General features: G+C 37.0%; 2 protein-coding genes across 5 annotated transcripts in view; both read right to left on the reverse strand.

The window, feature by feature from the left end:
- LOC137193551 (C-C motif chemokine 18-like) overlaps nucleotides 1–6,594 on the reverse strand; it is a 32,104-nt gene extending 25,510 nt beyond the window's left edge. The window contains exons 1-5 of one of the 4 annotated variants that reach the window (XM_067604798.1): nucleotides 6,447–6,575; nucleotides 3,055–3,209; nucleotides 2,224–2,319; nucleotides 1,993–2,119; nucleotides 86–834 (exon numbers count right to left, since the gene is read on the reverse strand). In XM_067604798.1, coding sequence (XP_067460899.1) covers nucleotides 687–834; nucleotides 1,993–2,119; nucleotides 2,224–2,287 — 339 coding nt within the window. In that variant the 5' untranslated portion in view covers nucleotides 2,288–2,319; nucleotides 3,055–3,209; nucleotides 6,447–6,575 and the 3' untranslated portion in view covers nucleotides 86–686. Of the gene's footprint in view, nucleotides 1–85; nucleotides 835–1,992; nucleotides 2,120–2,223; nucleotides 2,320–2,980; nucleotides 3,001–3,054; nucleotides 3,210–6,446 lie in introns of those variants that run through there. The other 3 variants (XM_067605042.1, XM_067604963.1, XM_067604877.1) reach the window with 3 other exon arrangements.
- Nucleotides 6,595–7,305: 711 nt separating this feature from the next.
- On the reverse strand, nucleotides 7,306–9,634 carry LOC137193817 (C-C motif chemokine 18-like). Its single transcript, XM_067605247.1, has 3 exons — nucleotides 9,496–9,634; nucleotides 9,265–9,391; nucleotides 7,306–8,105 (listed from the first exon to the last, which is right to left on the reverse strand). The coding sequence occupies exons 1-3, from the start codon at nucleotides 9,557–9,559 to the stop codon at nucleotides 7,961–7,963; spliced, it is 336 nt and encodes a 111-aa protein (XP_067461348.1). The 5' UTR covers nucleotides 9,560–9,634; the 3' UTR covers nucleotides 7,306–7,960.
- Nucleotides 9,635–14,533: the final 4,899 nt, after the last annotated feature.

Raw genomic sequence — 14,533 nt, forward strand, 5'->3', positions numbered from 1 at the left:
CATTATTATTACAGTAATGATGATACTTAAGCTTCAGATTTCAAATGATTTTTTTCTAATACTACATAAATTAATACTCAGTAACCTTTGTATTTCTGTCTCAACAGGTTTTATTCTTGGAAATCAACACAGAAGTTCACATCAACATTTACATAATTATGGAAATTTCAAAAATTTGCACACATATTTTCATGAAAGGATTTGCATTTATATAGAAGGAGTAACAGTCTTTTTTCTCCTTTTAAATAATATAAGTACATTCAATTATTGTAGAGATGTTAAACAGCCTTTACCTCGTTGGATATATATTGCACTTAAAAAGCTAAAAACTAAGTACATGATACAAACATACAGCTTTAACACAGAAAGAGACATTAGCTCGTGTAGTATTAATAAACATACATTTAAAAGAGTCAGTAATAAACCGTAGTACCACTTGTTATTTTCTAATCTTAGACAAAACTTTGGCTGGTGTGTTTAATATTCTAGAAAGTATTTCAAGCTGTATTTTAACCAAAGTCATTAAACATGAAACTTTCAAAGGTGACGATGTCAGTTAAAGGCAGCTTTAACCTGCAAAGATACTTTTCTGTGTAATTATCATTGATTATCAATAACGACAACCAGTAAAATAGATCATTTACACGTCATTGCAGTACACAAAGGAACAGCATTCTCGCACCACATCACCATTTTTTCTTTCCACACTTGGAGAGATTGAAAGGAGCAGGTGGAGACGTCTTATCAGGGAAATTCTCAAATTCTGCCAACAGCCACTTTGCCCATCGGGAATCGGGATCAATACAAAACTTCTTATCACACACAGACGTGACTCTGTAAGAAACACACAAAACATATTGTATGTTGTTAGAGGCACAAGCATACGTTGACTTAGGTCACTTTTGTGGACATTACATAGACTTACATTCATTTCCTGGAGACTTACACTAACCTTTGTACAAGTACAAGTACCTCAAAATTGTACTTAAGTGCAGTACTTGAGTAAATGTACTTAGTTACTTTCCACCACTGAATATTTTGTATGTAAAATCTGAATCTGCACTACTGCTGTCAAACAAATGTAGTGGAGTAAAATGTCAAATATTTACTTCAGAAATGAAGTGAAATAGAAATATAAAGTAGCAGAAAATAGAAATAATCAAATCCTCCTGTTTTAGACCTGAAGGTCTTCACATATAACGACTGAACAGCGCTCCCTTGTGGAGACTCTGCAACCTACTAAACATCAATTTGTAAACTGGTCATTTGCTGATTGGCATCTAACATTTCTGTATTTGTGTTTTGTTGATTATTTAGTCATAAATAGTTATTGTTATAGAGAAATACTCAAGAAATTAAGTTTTTATGGTACTTTAAGTACTTTTACTCAGCATTTCCATCTTCAGAAACTTTATATTTCACTACATTTTAAAAGGAAATATTTTACTTTTAAGTCATTTATCTGACGTCTTTACCTGCACAGATACATAGATTTACATATAAAAACATATGAAACCTCATAAAATATGAGACATTGTTATAGATGAAATAACCCTTCAATACAAAGTAGTTTGATTTTAAAAGGAATATATTCCTTTTTTAAGTACTTCTTTTTTAACTTTTATATTTCATTGTAGAGATTTCAGATTTCTTTACATTCAGCACTTCTCACTAAATACACTGAACTGAATATTTTCCTCAATTGTCAGTTCATTGAAATCATAAAAAACACACACAGGATACTTTTAAGGACATTTTGCTGCTAATACTATATATATTAATACTCTGTGTGCTACTATTTTTACTTAAAGCTTTTACTTTTAAAGAAGTATTTCTACCTTATTTTTACTTACTGGCAGGAAGAAAAATTTGCAGGTTTCTCTGATTTTCTTTTGATGCAAAATCATTGCATTAAAAGTACACGTAATATGTGTTAGATGATTAATATCTGAACAATCTAATGTGATCCAAAAACAAAACCTGTATACTTACATAATCGCTTTGGTTTCGCAGTGACTTGGAGTCTCCGCCACATGTTTCACCTTCGGCCTAGGAATTATATCCCGAGTGTGGCTCATACAGCATCCGCCTTTAGTCACGAACTCTGTACTGGAGGGACCTGTGAACACACACATACACACTTAATACTTAACATAACATAACACTTAGTCTGTTAAATGCAGTTTTAGTGGCATCTCAGAGAAATCAAGCAGAGTCACTGACCTGCAGAGCTGTGATGCAGGAAGCAGATCAGAGTCAGAAGGATGAAAGTCGCCAGAGTCTTCATGGTTCCTCAACAGAGACAGATGTACGGTGGCCCTGAAGTGCAGATCACAACGACAAATCAAAAAACACAACAACAAATAACAATACACGACAACAAATAACAAAACACAACAACAAATAACAAAACACGACAACAAATAACAAAACACGACAACAAATGACAAAACACAACAACAAATGACAAAACACAACAACAAAAACAAAACAGAACAACAAAAGAGAAAACACAACAACAAATAACAAAACACAACAAAAAAATGACAAAACACAATAACAACAAAAGAGAAAACACGACAACAAATAACAAAACACAACAACAAATAACAAAACATGACAACAAATAACAAAACACAACAACAAATGACAAAACACAACAACAAATAACAAAACACGACAACAAAAGAGAAAACACAACAACAAATGACAAAACACGACAACAAATAACAAAACACGACAACAAATAACAAAACACGACAACAAATAACAAAACACAACAAATGACAAAACACGACAACAAATAACAAAACACGACAAAAAATGACAAAACACAACAACAAATGACAAAACACAACAACAAAAACAAAACACAACAACAAAAGAGAAAACACAACAACAAATAACAAAACACAACAAAAAAATGACAAAACACAATAACAACAAAAGAGAAAACACGACAACAAATCAGAAATCACAACCGTAAAAGTTGACAACACATCCGTAAAAGTTGACAACACAGCAACACTAACTTCTACCGGAAAAGGTAGGTACCTGCTATCGACAAAGCTTGTTGCTGATTGGACGCTCTCCCATTGACAAGGATCATCGCTGATTGGACGGACGCACTGTCCGTCTTTTTAACAGGAAGGAGGCGCTGTCCGCCTTCATTTGAGGTCCGTGTAGTCTCCACCCAAAGCTGTGTTCAACTTGACTCATAACAGGATAAACGATCAATGTATTACTTTGTTTTTCTGTTTTTCGTGTGAATTAAAAAAAACAACAACAAACAAACGGAAATGCACGTGCTTTTCTGTTTTGGTCTGCAAATCGGCAATTGGAATAGAAAAGAAACCCAATCCAGACAACAACTTGTTTTTTGCTATAGAATATTGTGATGTGAATTGGCAAAGATACCTTGATTGGACTGACAAGTGATGGACTAATGAGTGTCAGGTGTGGCTGATTGCGCAGCTGTGGGACTCTGAAAAAGGGGAAGGGAAGAGCAGGCATTCGTGTGTGTGGAGGTCGGGAGAGCGTGCTGTTCTGCGGTGTGGCTGCGTTCATTCCGGGAGCGGGAGGGTGTCGTTCGCTGCCGTTTAGGGCTGCCGGCGACGAAGACAGGTACGATAGGGGGTTAGTGAGTTCCTGTGTTAGGAGGGGAGGTCTGCTGCCTCCTTTAGTTAGTTAGGGCTGGGGCTGTAGGAGCGCAAGCCGCCGCCGCTGCTCTTCAACCTCGCTGCTGCCTCCGGCACGCCGCCGTTCCCTGCCTGTGCACCTGCTGCGCCGTCCGACGGAGCCGTGGTTCCCCGGGGAGTTGGACGGTGCCACAAGCTCAGACCCCGGGGGGGGGGGGGGGGGGTCTCGTCGACCACGCAAGTTTAGTATATATTTTAACTTGTATGTATTGTGTATTTGTTGTTGTATTTTATTGCCGTGGGGACAGGAGAGAAGCTGGGTGGGATTGAGTTGGGTTCCGGGTGGGGGGAGGTCTTGTATTGGCCCCACCCTCTTTCCTAAAGTAGACGTGCGACTCCACTGTATGCAGTGTGGTGTGCTCCCAGGCATTTCCTGAAGTTGTGGTGATGTGCTCTTATCCTTGTAGTGTCTTGCATCTTTGGATGGTGGTGTGAAATTTTATTGTGTGGCCAGCCCTGACTCCCCCTCAAGTGGCACAACTATCCTATTTAGTGAAACTCCGAAGCCCCTTCTTTTTATTGGTGTTTACTTAATAAAGATTTCTATTTTTCTTGATACTCTGATGGTCTGGTGTCGATTATTCTGAGGTCTCTGTCATTTATCCCATATAAATTCTGGTTTCTGTCTGAACTCAGATTTATTACAATATATCTATCCTATCTATATCTGTATAGATAGATAGATAGATAGATAGATAGATAGATAGATAGATAGATAGATAGATAGACAGACAGACTAATTTGAGGGAAAAAAATCAGAGGGAGATCTTTTCAAAAGTTTTTATTCATTCTAATAATGTACATGTGCACCTGCTATGTACGTGCAGCAGTGCAACATTCAAAAGGGATGGATGACGGTGAATATAGATCAGTGGGTGTGATGATTAACGCTCTCTCAGCCAGTCACATAGATGTAAAACAGTTGCGCAATCATAGTAAACGTGATAACGACATCTAAACAAAAAGAAGGCTTTTCTTTAGGAAATGTCTGGATGGTTCAAAGTGTTACAACATGAACACGCATCATCAAAAATCTGAAGACAAGACAGATGGAGAAGTTACTTTCATCAGTGAGTTGGCCTAGTAAAAATAATTAATCGTACACTAATGTAAAATTAATTACAAAACTATCGCATAGTTTAGTAATTAATGTTACACAACAGTGTTTGCACTTCAATGTGTTTCAAGAGTAAAATGAGACGCTACTTTTGGTAAAAAGAAAGTTGGAAAAGAGGCTGATGAGCCCAGGTAAACGGACGCTCCTTCATAAAAAGCAGAATATCAGGTATAACCGACCAGTCTGCTGTGTGTAGAGGTGTGTGTGGTTATTTTGTAGCAGCCTGGTGTAATTTTCAGGCGAATTAATGAAGGTAAAGAAAGTGAACAGCTGTGCGTAATGGCACTGCGCTCTTGCGCAGAGGCAACCTCTGGTCCATTTACTGCGTCAACACATAGCCTATACGCGGTCATCTCGACTGCCATGGGAGCGCGAGTGCTGACAGCCAAAGTCCATTTCTGATTCTATGGTTGTTTGCACTATAGAGTGTTCTCACGTTGCAGCGCTTTACTTGGATTTTTAAAAAAATATTTTATTTTCATTTTAGATATGGTCTATGGGTGAAGCAGCATAATCCCATATGAGGGGGATAAAAAAGCAAACGGGGATCCTCCCTCCAAATCACACCCTCTATCTATCTATCTATCTATCTATCTATCTATCTATCTATCTATTTATCTATCTATCTAGATATATATATGTTATAGCAAAAAACAAGTTGTTTTCTGGATTGGGTTTCTTTTGTATTCCAATTGCCAATTTGCAGACTAAAACGGGAAAAGCATGTTTTGTTTTGCTTTGAATTCACACGAAAAACAGAAAAAACAAAGTCCTCACGGAGGAGACTGTAACACAAACTGCCTGAAACATCGACGACTCTCCTTCATATGTTCAAGTGGAGGAAATGACATGATTGATTTGTGTGTCCATCATAACCTGATAAAAGGTCTAAAATGACAATCGAGGAACCAGATGTTCAACTCCAAGTAACATCATTTAACCAGCAGAGTCTAAATCATGAACAACAACGTGACATTTTCTGAACAAAATAATGTTTACTGTCATCAGATGTCATCTATTGATACATCACATGATACTCATTTGTCAAATGCAGTTTGAAACATATAATACTAAATGGCAGCAGGGAGTTAAACATCAAGGTTCATGCGGTAACGTTACTTCATTAAAATGCACGTTACCACTCAGCTAACTTTCAAAACTACGCTAACGTTAAACAGCAGACAGACAAATGCAGTGATGAGCTTGTGACACAAAAGTGGAGGATTTTAGCAGCTGAAGAGACAGATGTTTTTCTGAGGAGCTGGTGGAGACCAAAAACAGAGGTAGAAACGCAACAAGTCCTCCACATTAAATGATCAAATATGTTGTTTGACAGCACGTTCTCATCCCAGGTCGTCAAATACGCTTTGTCAGCATCCTTTGGTGTCTGTATGAGACGCACCACGCGTTCAGCTAAATCCAATGTAGATCCATATGCAGCAATATTACGCGTTCAGAGCTGGTTAAGATCTGGTTAGGTTTAGGGAAAGCTCATGGTTTGAATTGAAATGATCATATGAAACGTTGTCATGGCAACAGTAAACACAATGACTGCAACAAAGTCCACCTTTTATCATCTAACTATTAAGTCATCCGCCCAACCTGCCTCGTGCTAAGAGGGAAATTGTCACCTTGTATAGACGTCATCGGTCATCAGTCTCATGGCGTCTAATAATGACACAGATGGGTTTACATTGGAGTTAGTTGAAAGCCCGGTGCGTCTCATACAGACGCCAAAGGGTGTGACAAAGTGTTGGTATTCGACGCCCTGGAAATGAGAACGGGCTTGGTTTGACCATGTGACTCCAGAACGACACATAGGAGCGTTTTCTAATCTGGCACCTTAATCAGCAGAACAACATCATTTTTCTGTTTCCCAAAACTGTTACACATCACTGTTAAACAATAATGATGTTTTATGATGTGACAACATTGTGGTCAAGGTCTGGTTGGGGTTAAAGGTCATGGTTTGGGTTATAATGATCACTTTGTTAAGATTAGAGGAACATGCGGTGTAAATTAAAGTTACTACTTCCTTAAAGTTGGGCCACATTCGTCGTCATGTCAGCAGTAATAACCACGGCGTTGAGGTTAGGGGATGACTCCCGACTCGACTTTCTGGAGTCACATGGTCAAACGACAGATTTGGTCGTTTACTTTGGAGGACTTGTTGGATTTTTCACAGTTATATGTTAATGGTAACACTATTATTCATAAGTAGTATGCAAATATTTAATAATTGTTTGTAACATACTATAATGTAGTTAGAAACAGACATAAGAACATATCTAAGTGTTTATTAATGTACAGTGTTTGTCAACAATTATAACTTTTCCTATGAAGACATATTTTATATTATTTCAACTGTTTTATATCTGCTTACATCTACATTATAGTGTTATAAACCATTTATATACTGCTTATAAATGCTGAATATTGGGACTTACATTTGTTATCATTATTATTACAGTAATGATGATACTTTAGCTTCAGATTTCAAATGAATTTTTTCTAATACTACATAAATTGATACTCAGTAACCTTTGTATTTCTGTCTCAACAGGTTTTATTCTTGGAAATCAACACAGAAGTTCACATCAACATTTACATAATTATGGAAATTTCAAAAATTTGCACACATATTTTCATGAAAGGATTTGCATTCATATAGAAGGAGTAACAGTCTTTTTTCTCCTTTTAAATAGTACAAGTACATTCAATTATTGTAGAGATGTTAAACAGCCTTTACCTCGTTGGATATATATTGCACTTAAAAAGCTAAAAACTAAGTACATAATACAAACATACAGCTTTTACACAGAAAGAGACATTAGCTCGTGTACTATTAATAAACATACATTTAAAAGAGTCAGTAATAAACCGTAGTACCACTTGTTATTTTCTAATCTTAGACAAAACTTTGGCTGGTGTGTTTAATATTCTAGAAAGTATTTCAAGCTGTATTTTAATCAAAGTCATTAAACATGAAACTTTCAAAGGTGAAGATGTCAGTTAGAGGCAGCTTTAACCTGCAAAGATACTTTTCTGTGTAATTATCATTGATTATCAATTACAACAACCAGTAAAATAGATAATTTACACGTCATTGCAGTACACAAAGGAACAGCATCATCGCACCACATCACTATTTTTTCTTTCCACACTTGGAGAGATTGAAAGGAGCAGGTAGAGACGTCTTATCAGGGAAATTCTCAAATTCTGCCAACAGCTTCTTTGCCCATCGGAAATCAGGATCAATACAATACTCCTTATCACACACAGACGTGATTCTGTAAGAAACACACAAAACATATTGTATGTTGTTAGAGGCACAAGCATACGTTGACTTAGGTCACTTTTGTGGACATTACATAGACTTACATTCATTTCCTGGAGACTTACACTAACCTTTGTACAAGTACAAGTACCTCAAAATTGTACTTAAGTGCAGTACTTGAGTAAATGTACTTAGTTACTTTCCACCACTGAATGTTTTGTATGTAAAATCTGAATCTGCACTACTGCTGTCAAACAAATGTAGTGGAGTAAAATGTCAAATATTTACTTCAGAAATGAAGTGAAATAGAAATATAAAGTAGCAGAAAATAGAAATAATCAAATCCTCCTGTTTTAGACCTGAAGGTCTTCACATATAACGACTGAACAGCGCTCCCTTGTGGAGACTCTGCAACCTACTAAACATCAATTTGTAAACTGGTCATTTGCTGATTGGCATCTAACATTTCTGTATTTGTGTTTTGTTGATTATTTAGTCATAAATAGTTATTGTTATAGAGAAATACTCAAGAAATTAAGTTTTTATGGTACTTTAAGTACTTTTACTCAGCATTTCCATCTTCAGAAACTTTATATTTCACTACATTTTAAAAGGAAATATTTTACTTTTAAGTCATTTATCTGACGTCTTTACCTGCACAGATACATAGATTTACATATAAAAACATATGAAACCTCATAAAATATGAGACATTGTTATAGATGAAATAACCCCTCAATACAAAGTAGTTTGATTTTAAAAGGAATATATTCCTTTTTTAAGTACTTCTTTTTTTAACTTTTATATTTCATTGTAGAGATTTCAGATTTCTTTACATTCAGCACTTCTCACTAAATACACTGAACTGAATATTTTCCTCAATTGTCAGTTCATTGAAATCATAAAAAACACACACAGGATACTTTTAAGGACATTTTGCTGCTAATACTATATATATTAATACTCTGTGTGCTACTATTTTTACTTAAAGCTTTTACTTTTAAAGAAGTATTTCTACCTTATTTTTACTTACTGGCAGGAAGAAAAAATTGCAGGTTTCTCTGATTTTCTTTTGATGCAAAATCATTGCATTAAAAGTACACGTAATATGTGTTAGATGATTAATATCTGAACAATCTAATGTGATCCAAAAACAAAACCTGTATACTTACACAATCACTTTGGTTGTGCAGTGACTTGGGGTCTCCGCCACATGTTTCACCTTCGGCCTAGGAATTATCATCTGAGTGTGGCTCATACAGCATCCGCCTTTAGTCACGAACTCTGTACTGGAGGGACCTGTGAACACACACATACACACTTAATACTTAACATAACATAACACTTAGTCTGTTAAATGCAGTTTTAGTGGCATCTCAGAGAAATCAAGCAGAGTCACTGACCTGCAGAGCTGTGATGCAGGAAGCAGATCAGAGTCAGAAGGATGAAAGCCGCCAGAGTCTTCATGGTTCCTCAACAGAGACAGATGTGCTGCTGTTTGGATGAAAGCCTTCGATCTTCAGGGATGATCTGATGCTGAAGACCTGCTCTGGACTCCCTTTATATACTAATGATCTCTCCATTGCTTAATTATATTCTAAGAAAGCACCCGGTGGTTTCCCCTGTCCTTCCTCTTCTCTATTCTCTGTTAAGTGCTATATTCCGCAATACAGAGAAAACATGAACGTGATAATGTCATATGTGCAGTTTATTCCATTTCAAAAGGTGCAGAGTACATGAAACCAGTTCTGCCAAAATGAGTGTTAGGTTGTTATTGGATAATGTAGTTATAAGATTTAAATGAGAGAAGAGATGTGAGGTAGTTTGGAAGCTTTAGCAGTGGAGCTTTATAGATAGCCATAGATAGACAAAGGAGGGGAGACCACACATGAGTTGTAACTAAAATGGATTTATTGTATATAACTAAAAGATAAATGAAACTAAACACAACCAAAAACCAACATGGAAGCCAGAGGAGAGAGGGCAAATGACTGACTGCCTCCAGCTTATATAGAAGCTGGGCAGTCCTGTTACATCTATCAGGGGTCCCAAGAGACTCTCCATAACCTGTTGTTCCCATTCTCCTTTCCACAAAGTTAGGTTGTAAAAAAAAGGGAATAAATGAAAAGTGGAAAGCAAGAATCACCTTTGAAGTTCTTCTACATGTTACATGGTGTGCTGTCTCTGTGTTATGGGTGTATAAATAGGTAGAATGATCCAACAAGACTCAACTGAAAACCAGACCTTAAGTACAAACTTACCTAATCAGACAACGAGGAACAGTTGACAAGACACAGAGGCAGGCTGGGAAGACACTGAGATAAGGCCAACGAGGACGAATGCAGGGCAGGTGTAAGGACGAGTGAAGGAATAGTTTACCTTGTTCTTTTCTGCATTTAAAAGAAGTCTGAAATTCTTAAAAGCACATTTAGTCCCTCGAAATCTAGAGATATATACAGTACTGTGTAAAAGATTTAAGCACTTTATCAATTTCATTTATCATTTATCAACTTGATACAAAATTCAGTAAGCAGAAGAAACCTAAATGTGAGCAGCTTTGTCTTTAAATCAGCAGCAGTTCTCCTCAGTTCACCTGCACACAGTGTTTCAGGTACTCGGCAGGTCGGTTGTTCCTGCCTGACTCCATGATGTTGAGATCAGAGACCATCTGTTGCAGGACTCCTTGTTCTTCTTGTTGCTGAAGATATTTCTTTATGACTCTGGCTGGATGTTTGGGCTTGTTGTCGTGCTGCAGAATACATTTGGGAAGATCAGACACCTCCCTCGTGGTGTTGCATTATGGAGAAGAATCGCTCGTAAGTTGCACACTGGACCAAACTTTCTTCCTTCAGAAGATGACTTTGAAAACTTTGCACATACATCATTCTGCAGTGAGAATAAAAACAACATCCAAGTGAGGGAACAATAAATAAAACACATTTTTGAGTGCAGGGGGACTTGATGTGGGACTAGACTCAAAACCAGCTTAATTGGAATGCATACTCCTTTTTTTTAATAAGCAGTGCTTTTTGTTTCATTGATTTAGTTGACTGAAGTAGTAGTAGTAGAAATTGCAGTGGTATAATTATTGCTTTTAGTGGTAGTAGCTGTAGGTTGAGACTTTCAATAGCAGTAATAATAGCAAAAACAGGAAGAATAGTAGCAGTTCCTCTATATTATTAGCAGTCCTCTAATATTAGCAGTATAAGCAGCAATAGTGGTTTTGTGTCATGTACACAAAGTGTTGAACCCTCGTGAGTTTACAAGACACCAACAGTACAGATGCAGTAGTCAAACATTTCATCACAAAATTACAGATTATTTTACAGCTCGGTGTTTAACAAAATATTCTGCTTTCTCTCCCAAACTTGGCAAATAAAAACTGCTTCAAAAAAGGTGCACTTCCTGAAGCAAGTTTTTCATTATCATCCAGCCCAAAGAAATCAACATCAATGGAGGACATTTTTACTAAAAATTACATCCTTTACATCCTCATAGACAAGACAGTAAAACAAAAAATGAACCTCATTCTCAGTTTCAGCGAACACACTCAACAAACAGTTTGTTCTCCTCTTGAGAGACATTAAACCTGCCGGTCTCTAAGGCTGATGGTAAAGTTACTGAATGTGCACATAGGGATCTTTGTCTTTTGTTTAAATTATACTTCACATAAGGTTCTACACTATAGCTATTCTTTATGAGAGAATAAGTTCATTATTTTTGTTTATACCATATATATATACATATACATATATTACTCCTAATCTCCTGAATATCACAAAGTGACCTGTTCTGGAAAATGAATGACAAATTGTTCAAATAAAATAAGGATTTCAAATCATTTCCCTAGAGATGATTGTGAAAAATATCCCAATTAAATACTAGTAGTACTAGTAGTAATAGTAGCTAAAGCATTAGTAGTACAATGTGAACAGTAGCAGTATTACTAATATTTGCAGTATAAGAAGTAGTGGCTGTTGTAACATTAATATAATATATATAATATAATATAATGATGTGAAACGACGGCATGGTCGACACTGTAATTTTCACTTCCTCAACTCTTTCTGAGAACCAAAAGTTTTCTACACAGAAAAAAAGCGAATAGATTTTTACTTCATTATTCTAGTTATAACACAATATAATTATACAAGGAAATAGTGAGAAGTTGATTTGTTTATTTCTGTGAACTTCAGTACAGTAGCAAAAGAAAATGAAAGTGTGAAATTATACACGATTAAACACCGACAGTTACCAGAATAAAAAACTAGAAGTCAGGCAAGTTGGTTCTCTACTGTAAAAAACATAACTGTATTTTAATAGGAGCAAGAAATACTACATGATACTCTTTGGGACACATTATTTACAGATTAAAAACACACTCAAACTACAACTGAGCCTTGCTGCTATGCAAATTTCTGCTTAATTCATTATCTCTAAGGGTCTGAACATTTCTATGGTTGTGGTGACTGATGTTGCTCTCTCTGATCATTCCTGTGTTTTCTTTGAGAGTGTTATCTCCATGCACACAAATGTTCAAACAGAGGTAATCACAACACGGTATATCACTGAAAACACCAGTGAAATATTTATTCAGGCCTTCTCTGTTATACCTGCCCTCTCTTGGGTCAAGGTCAATGAGCTTGTAGATGCTTTCAGTTCTAAAATTACAAATGTTATTGATGCCATTGCACCTACTAAGGTGAAGGCTGCCTCGGATAAGAAAAGATCTCCGTGGAGAAATGCCTCGCTGGTCAGAATGGAAAAAAGAGAGTGTCGAAAAGCTGAGCGCAGGTGGTGAAAAACAAATCTCCAGGTTCATTATAACATCTATAAAGAGAGAATTCACATTTATAATTTGGAACTGAGAAATGCAAGGCGGTCCTTCTTCTCTGACATCATTGCCAATAATAATAATAATAATAATAATGCACGTGCCTTATTTGCTACCGTCGACAGGCTAACAAACCCTCCTGTGTCAGTAGCCCCTGAACTTCTATCCACCAAGGCCTGCGATGAATCTGCCTCATTCTTCACCGACAAAATTCAGAAAATTAGACAAGCAGTCAGTGCCTCCATATCAGGTGCAGGATATGTGTTGTCCCTGTGTCCACTTAAAATCAATTTGAGTAGTATGACACAATTCCATCCGATCAACCATAAAACCTGGAGGACATTATACAACATCTGAAATCTTCCTCTTGCTGCCTTGATATTCTGCCTACAGGCTTTTTCAAAATTGTTTCAAACTGCACATCTCTTCTCTCAGGTGTCTTCCCACAGGCCCTGAAAACTGCCGTCATCAAGCCACTCTTAAAAAAGAACACTCTAGACACTTCACTAATGAGCAACTATAGGCCCATATTAAGCCTCCCGTTTTTAAGCAAGATCATTGAAAAAGCTGTTTTTCAACAGCTGAACAACTTTTTGGCACTAAACCTTCCAGTCAGGATTTCGACCACACCACAGCACTGAGACTGCTCTTGTTAAAGTCTTCGATGACATACACTTAAACAATGACAGTGGCAGGATTACAGTATTAGCATTACTAGATCTCAGTGTGGCATTTGACACAGTCGATCACAGACTGGAAAACTGGTTGGGACTTTCTGGCACAGTGCTAAACTGGTTTGAATCCTACTTAAAGGACAGGAGCTACTTTGTGTCTATGGGTGACTACACATCACAGTGGACAAAAATGACATGCGGAGTTCCCCAAAGCTCCATTCTGAGGCTTCTTCTGTTCAACATCTACATGCTCCCACTGGCTCAGATTATGGAAAACAACAAAATATGCTTCCACAGTTATGCAGATGACACACAAATTACCGTATCACCAGGGGACTGTGGTCCAATACAAGCACTGAGTAAGTGCATTGAACAAATCAATGATTGGATGTGCCAGACTGAAGTAATTGTATTTGGAGCTAAGGAAGAGCGTTTAAAAGCTTCAATCAATAATGTTAAAAACCACAAACCAAGCCAGAGATCTTGGTGTAGTCATGGACTCAGACCTGAATTTCAACAGCCAAATTAAGACAATTACAAAGTCAGGCTGCTATCACCTGAAGAATATATCAAGAATTAAAGGATTTATGTCTCAGCAGGATTTGTAAAAACTTGTCCTGCATTTATCTTCAGTAGACTCAACTACTGTAACGCTGTCTTCACAGGACTCCCTAAACAATCAGACGCTGCTGCTCGAGTCCTCACTAAGACCAAGAAAGTGGATCATATCACTCCAGTTCTCAGATCTTTACGCTGGCTTCCTGTCTGTCAAAGAATTGACTTTAAGATACTGCTGTTGGTTTATAAAGCACTGAATGGTTTAGGGCTAAAATACATCTCTGATCTGCTGCTACATTATGAACCATCCAGACCTCTCAGGTGGTCTGGATCAGGTCTACTTTCTGTCCCCAGAGTAAAAACTAAACATGGAGA

The sequence above is a fragment of the Thunnus thynnus genome, chromosome 1 (assembly GCF_963924715.1).
Source record: "Thunnus thynnus chromosome 1, fThuThy2.1, whole genome shotgun sequence".
Taxonomy (NCBI): domain Eukaryota; kingdom Metazoa; phylum Chordata; class Actinopteri; order Scombriformes; family Scombridae; genus Thunnus; species Thunnus thynnus.

Excerpts from the sequence above, each read along its gene's own strand:
- LOC137193817 (XM_067605247.1), bottom strand. The coding sequence starts at position 9,559 with ATGAAGACTCTGGCGGCTTTCATCCTTCTGACTCTGATCTGCTTCCTG. Across the intron at positions 9,392-9,495 it reads CCTGCATCACAGCTCTGCAG|GTCCCTCCAGTACAGAGTTC; the intron begins GTCAGTGACTCT and ends GTGTGTTCACAG. Across the intron at positions 8,106-9,264 it reads TGCACAACCAAAGTGATTGT|AATCACGTCTGTGTGTGATA; the intron begins GTAAGTATACAG and ends TGTTTCTTACAG.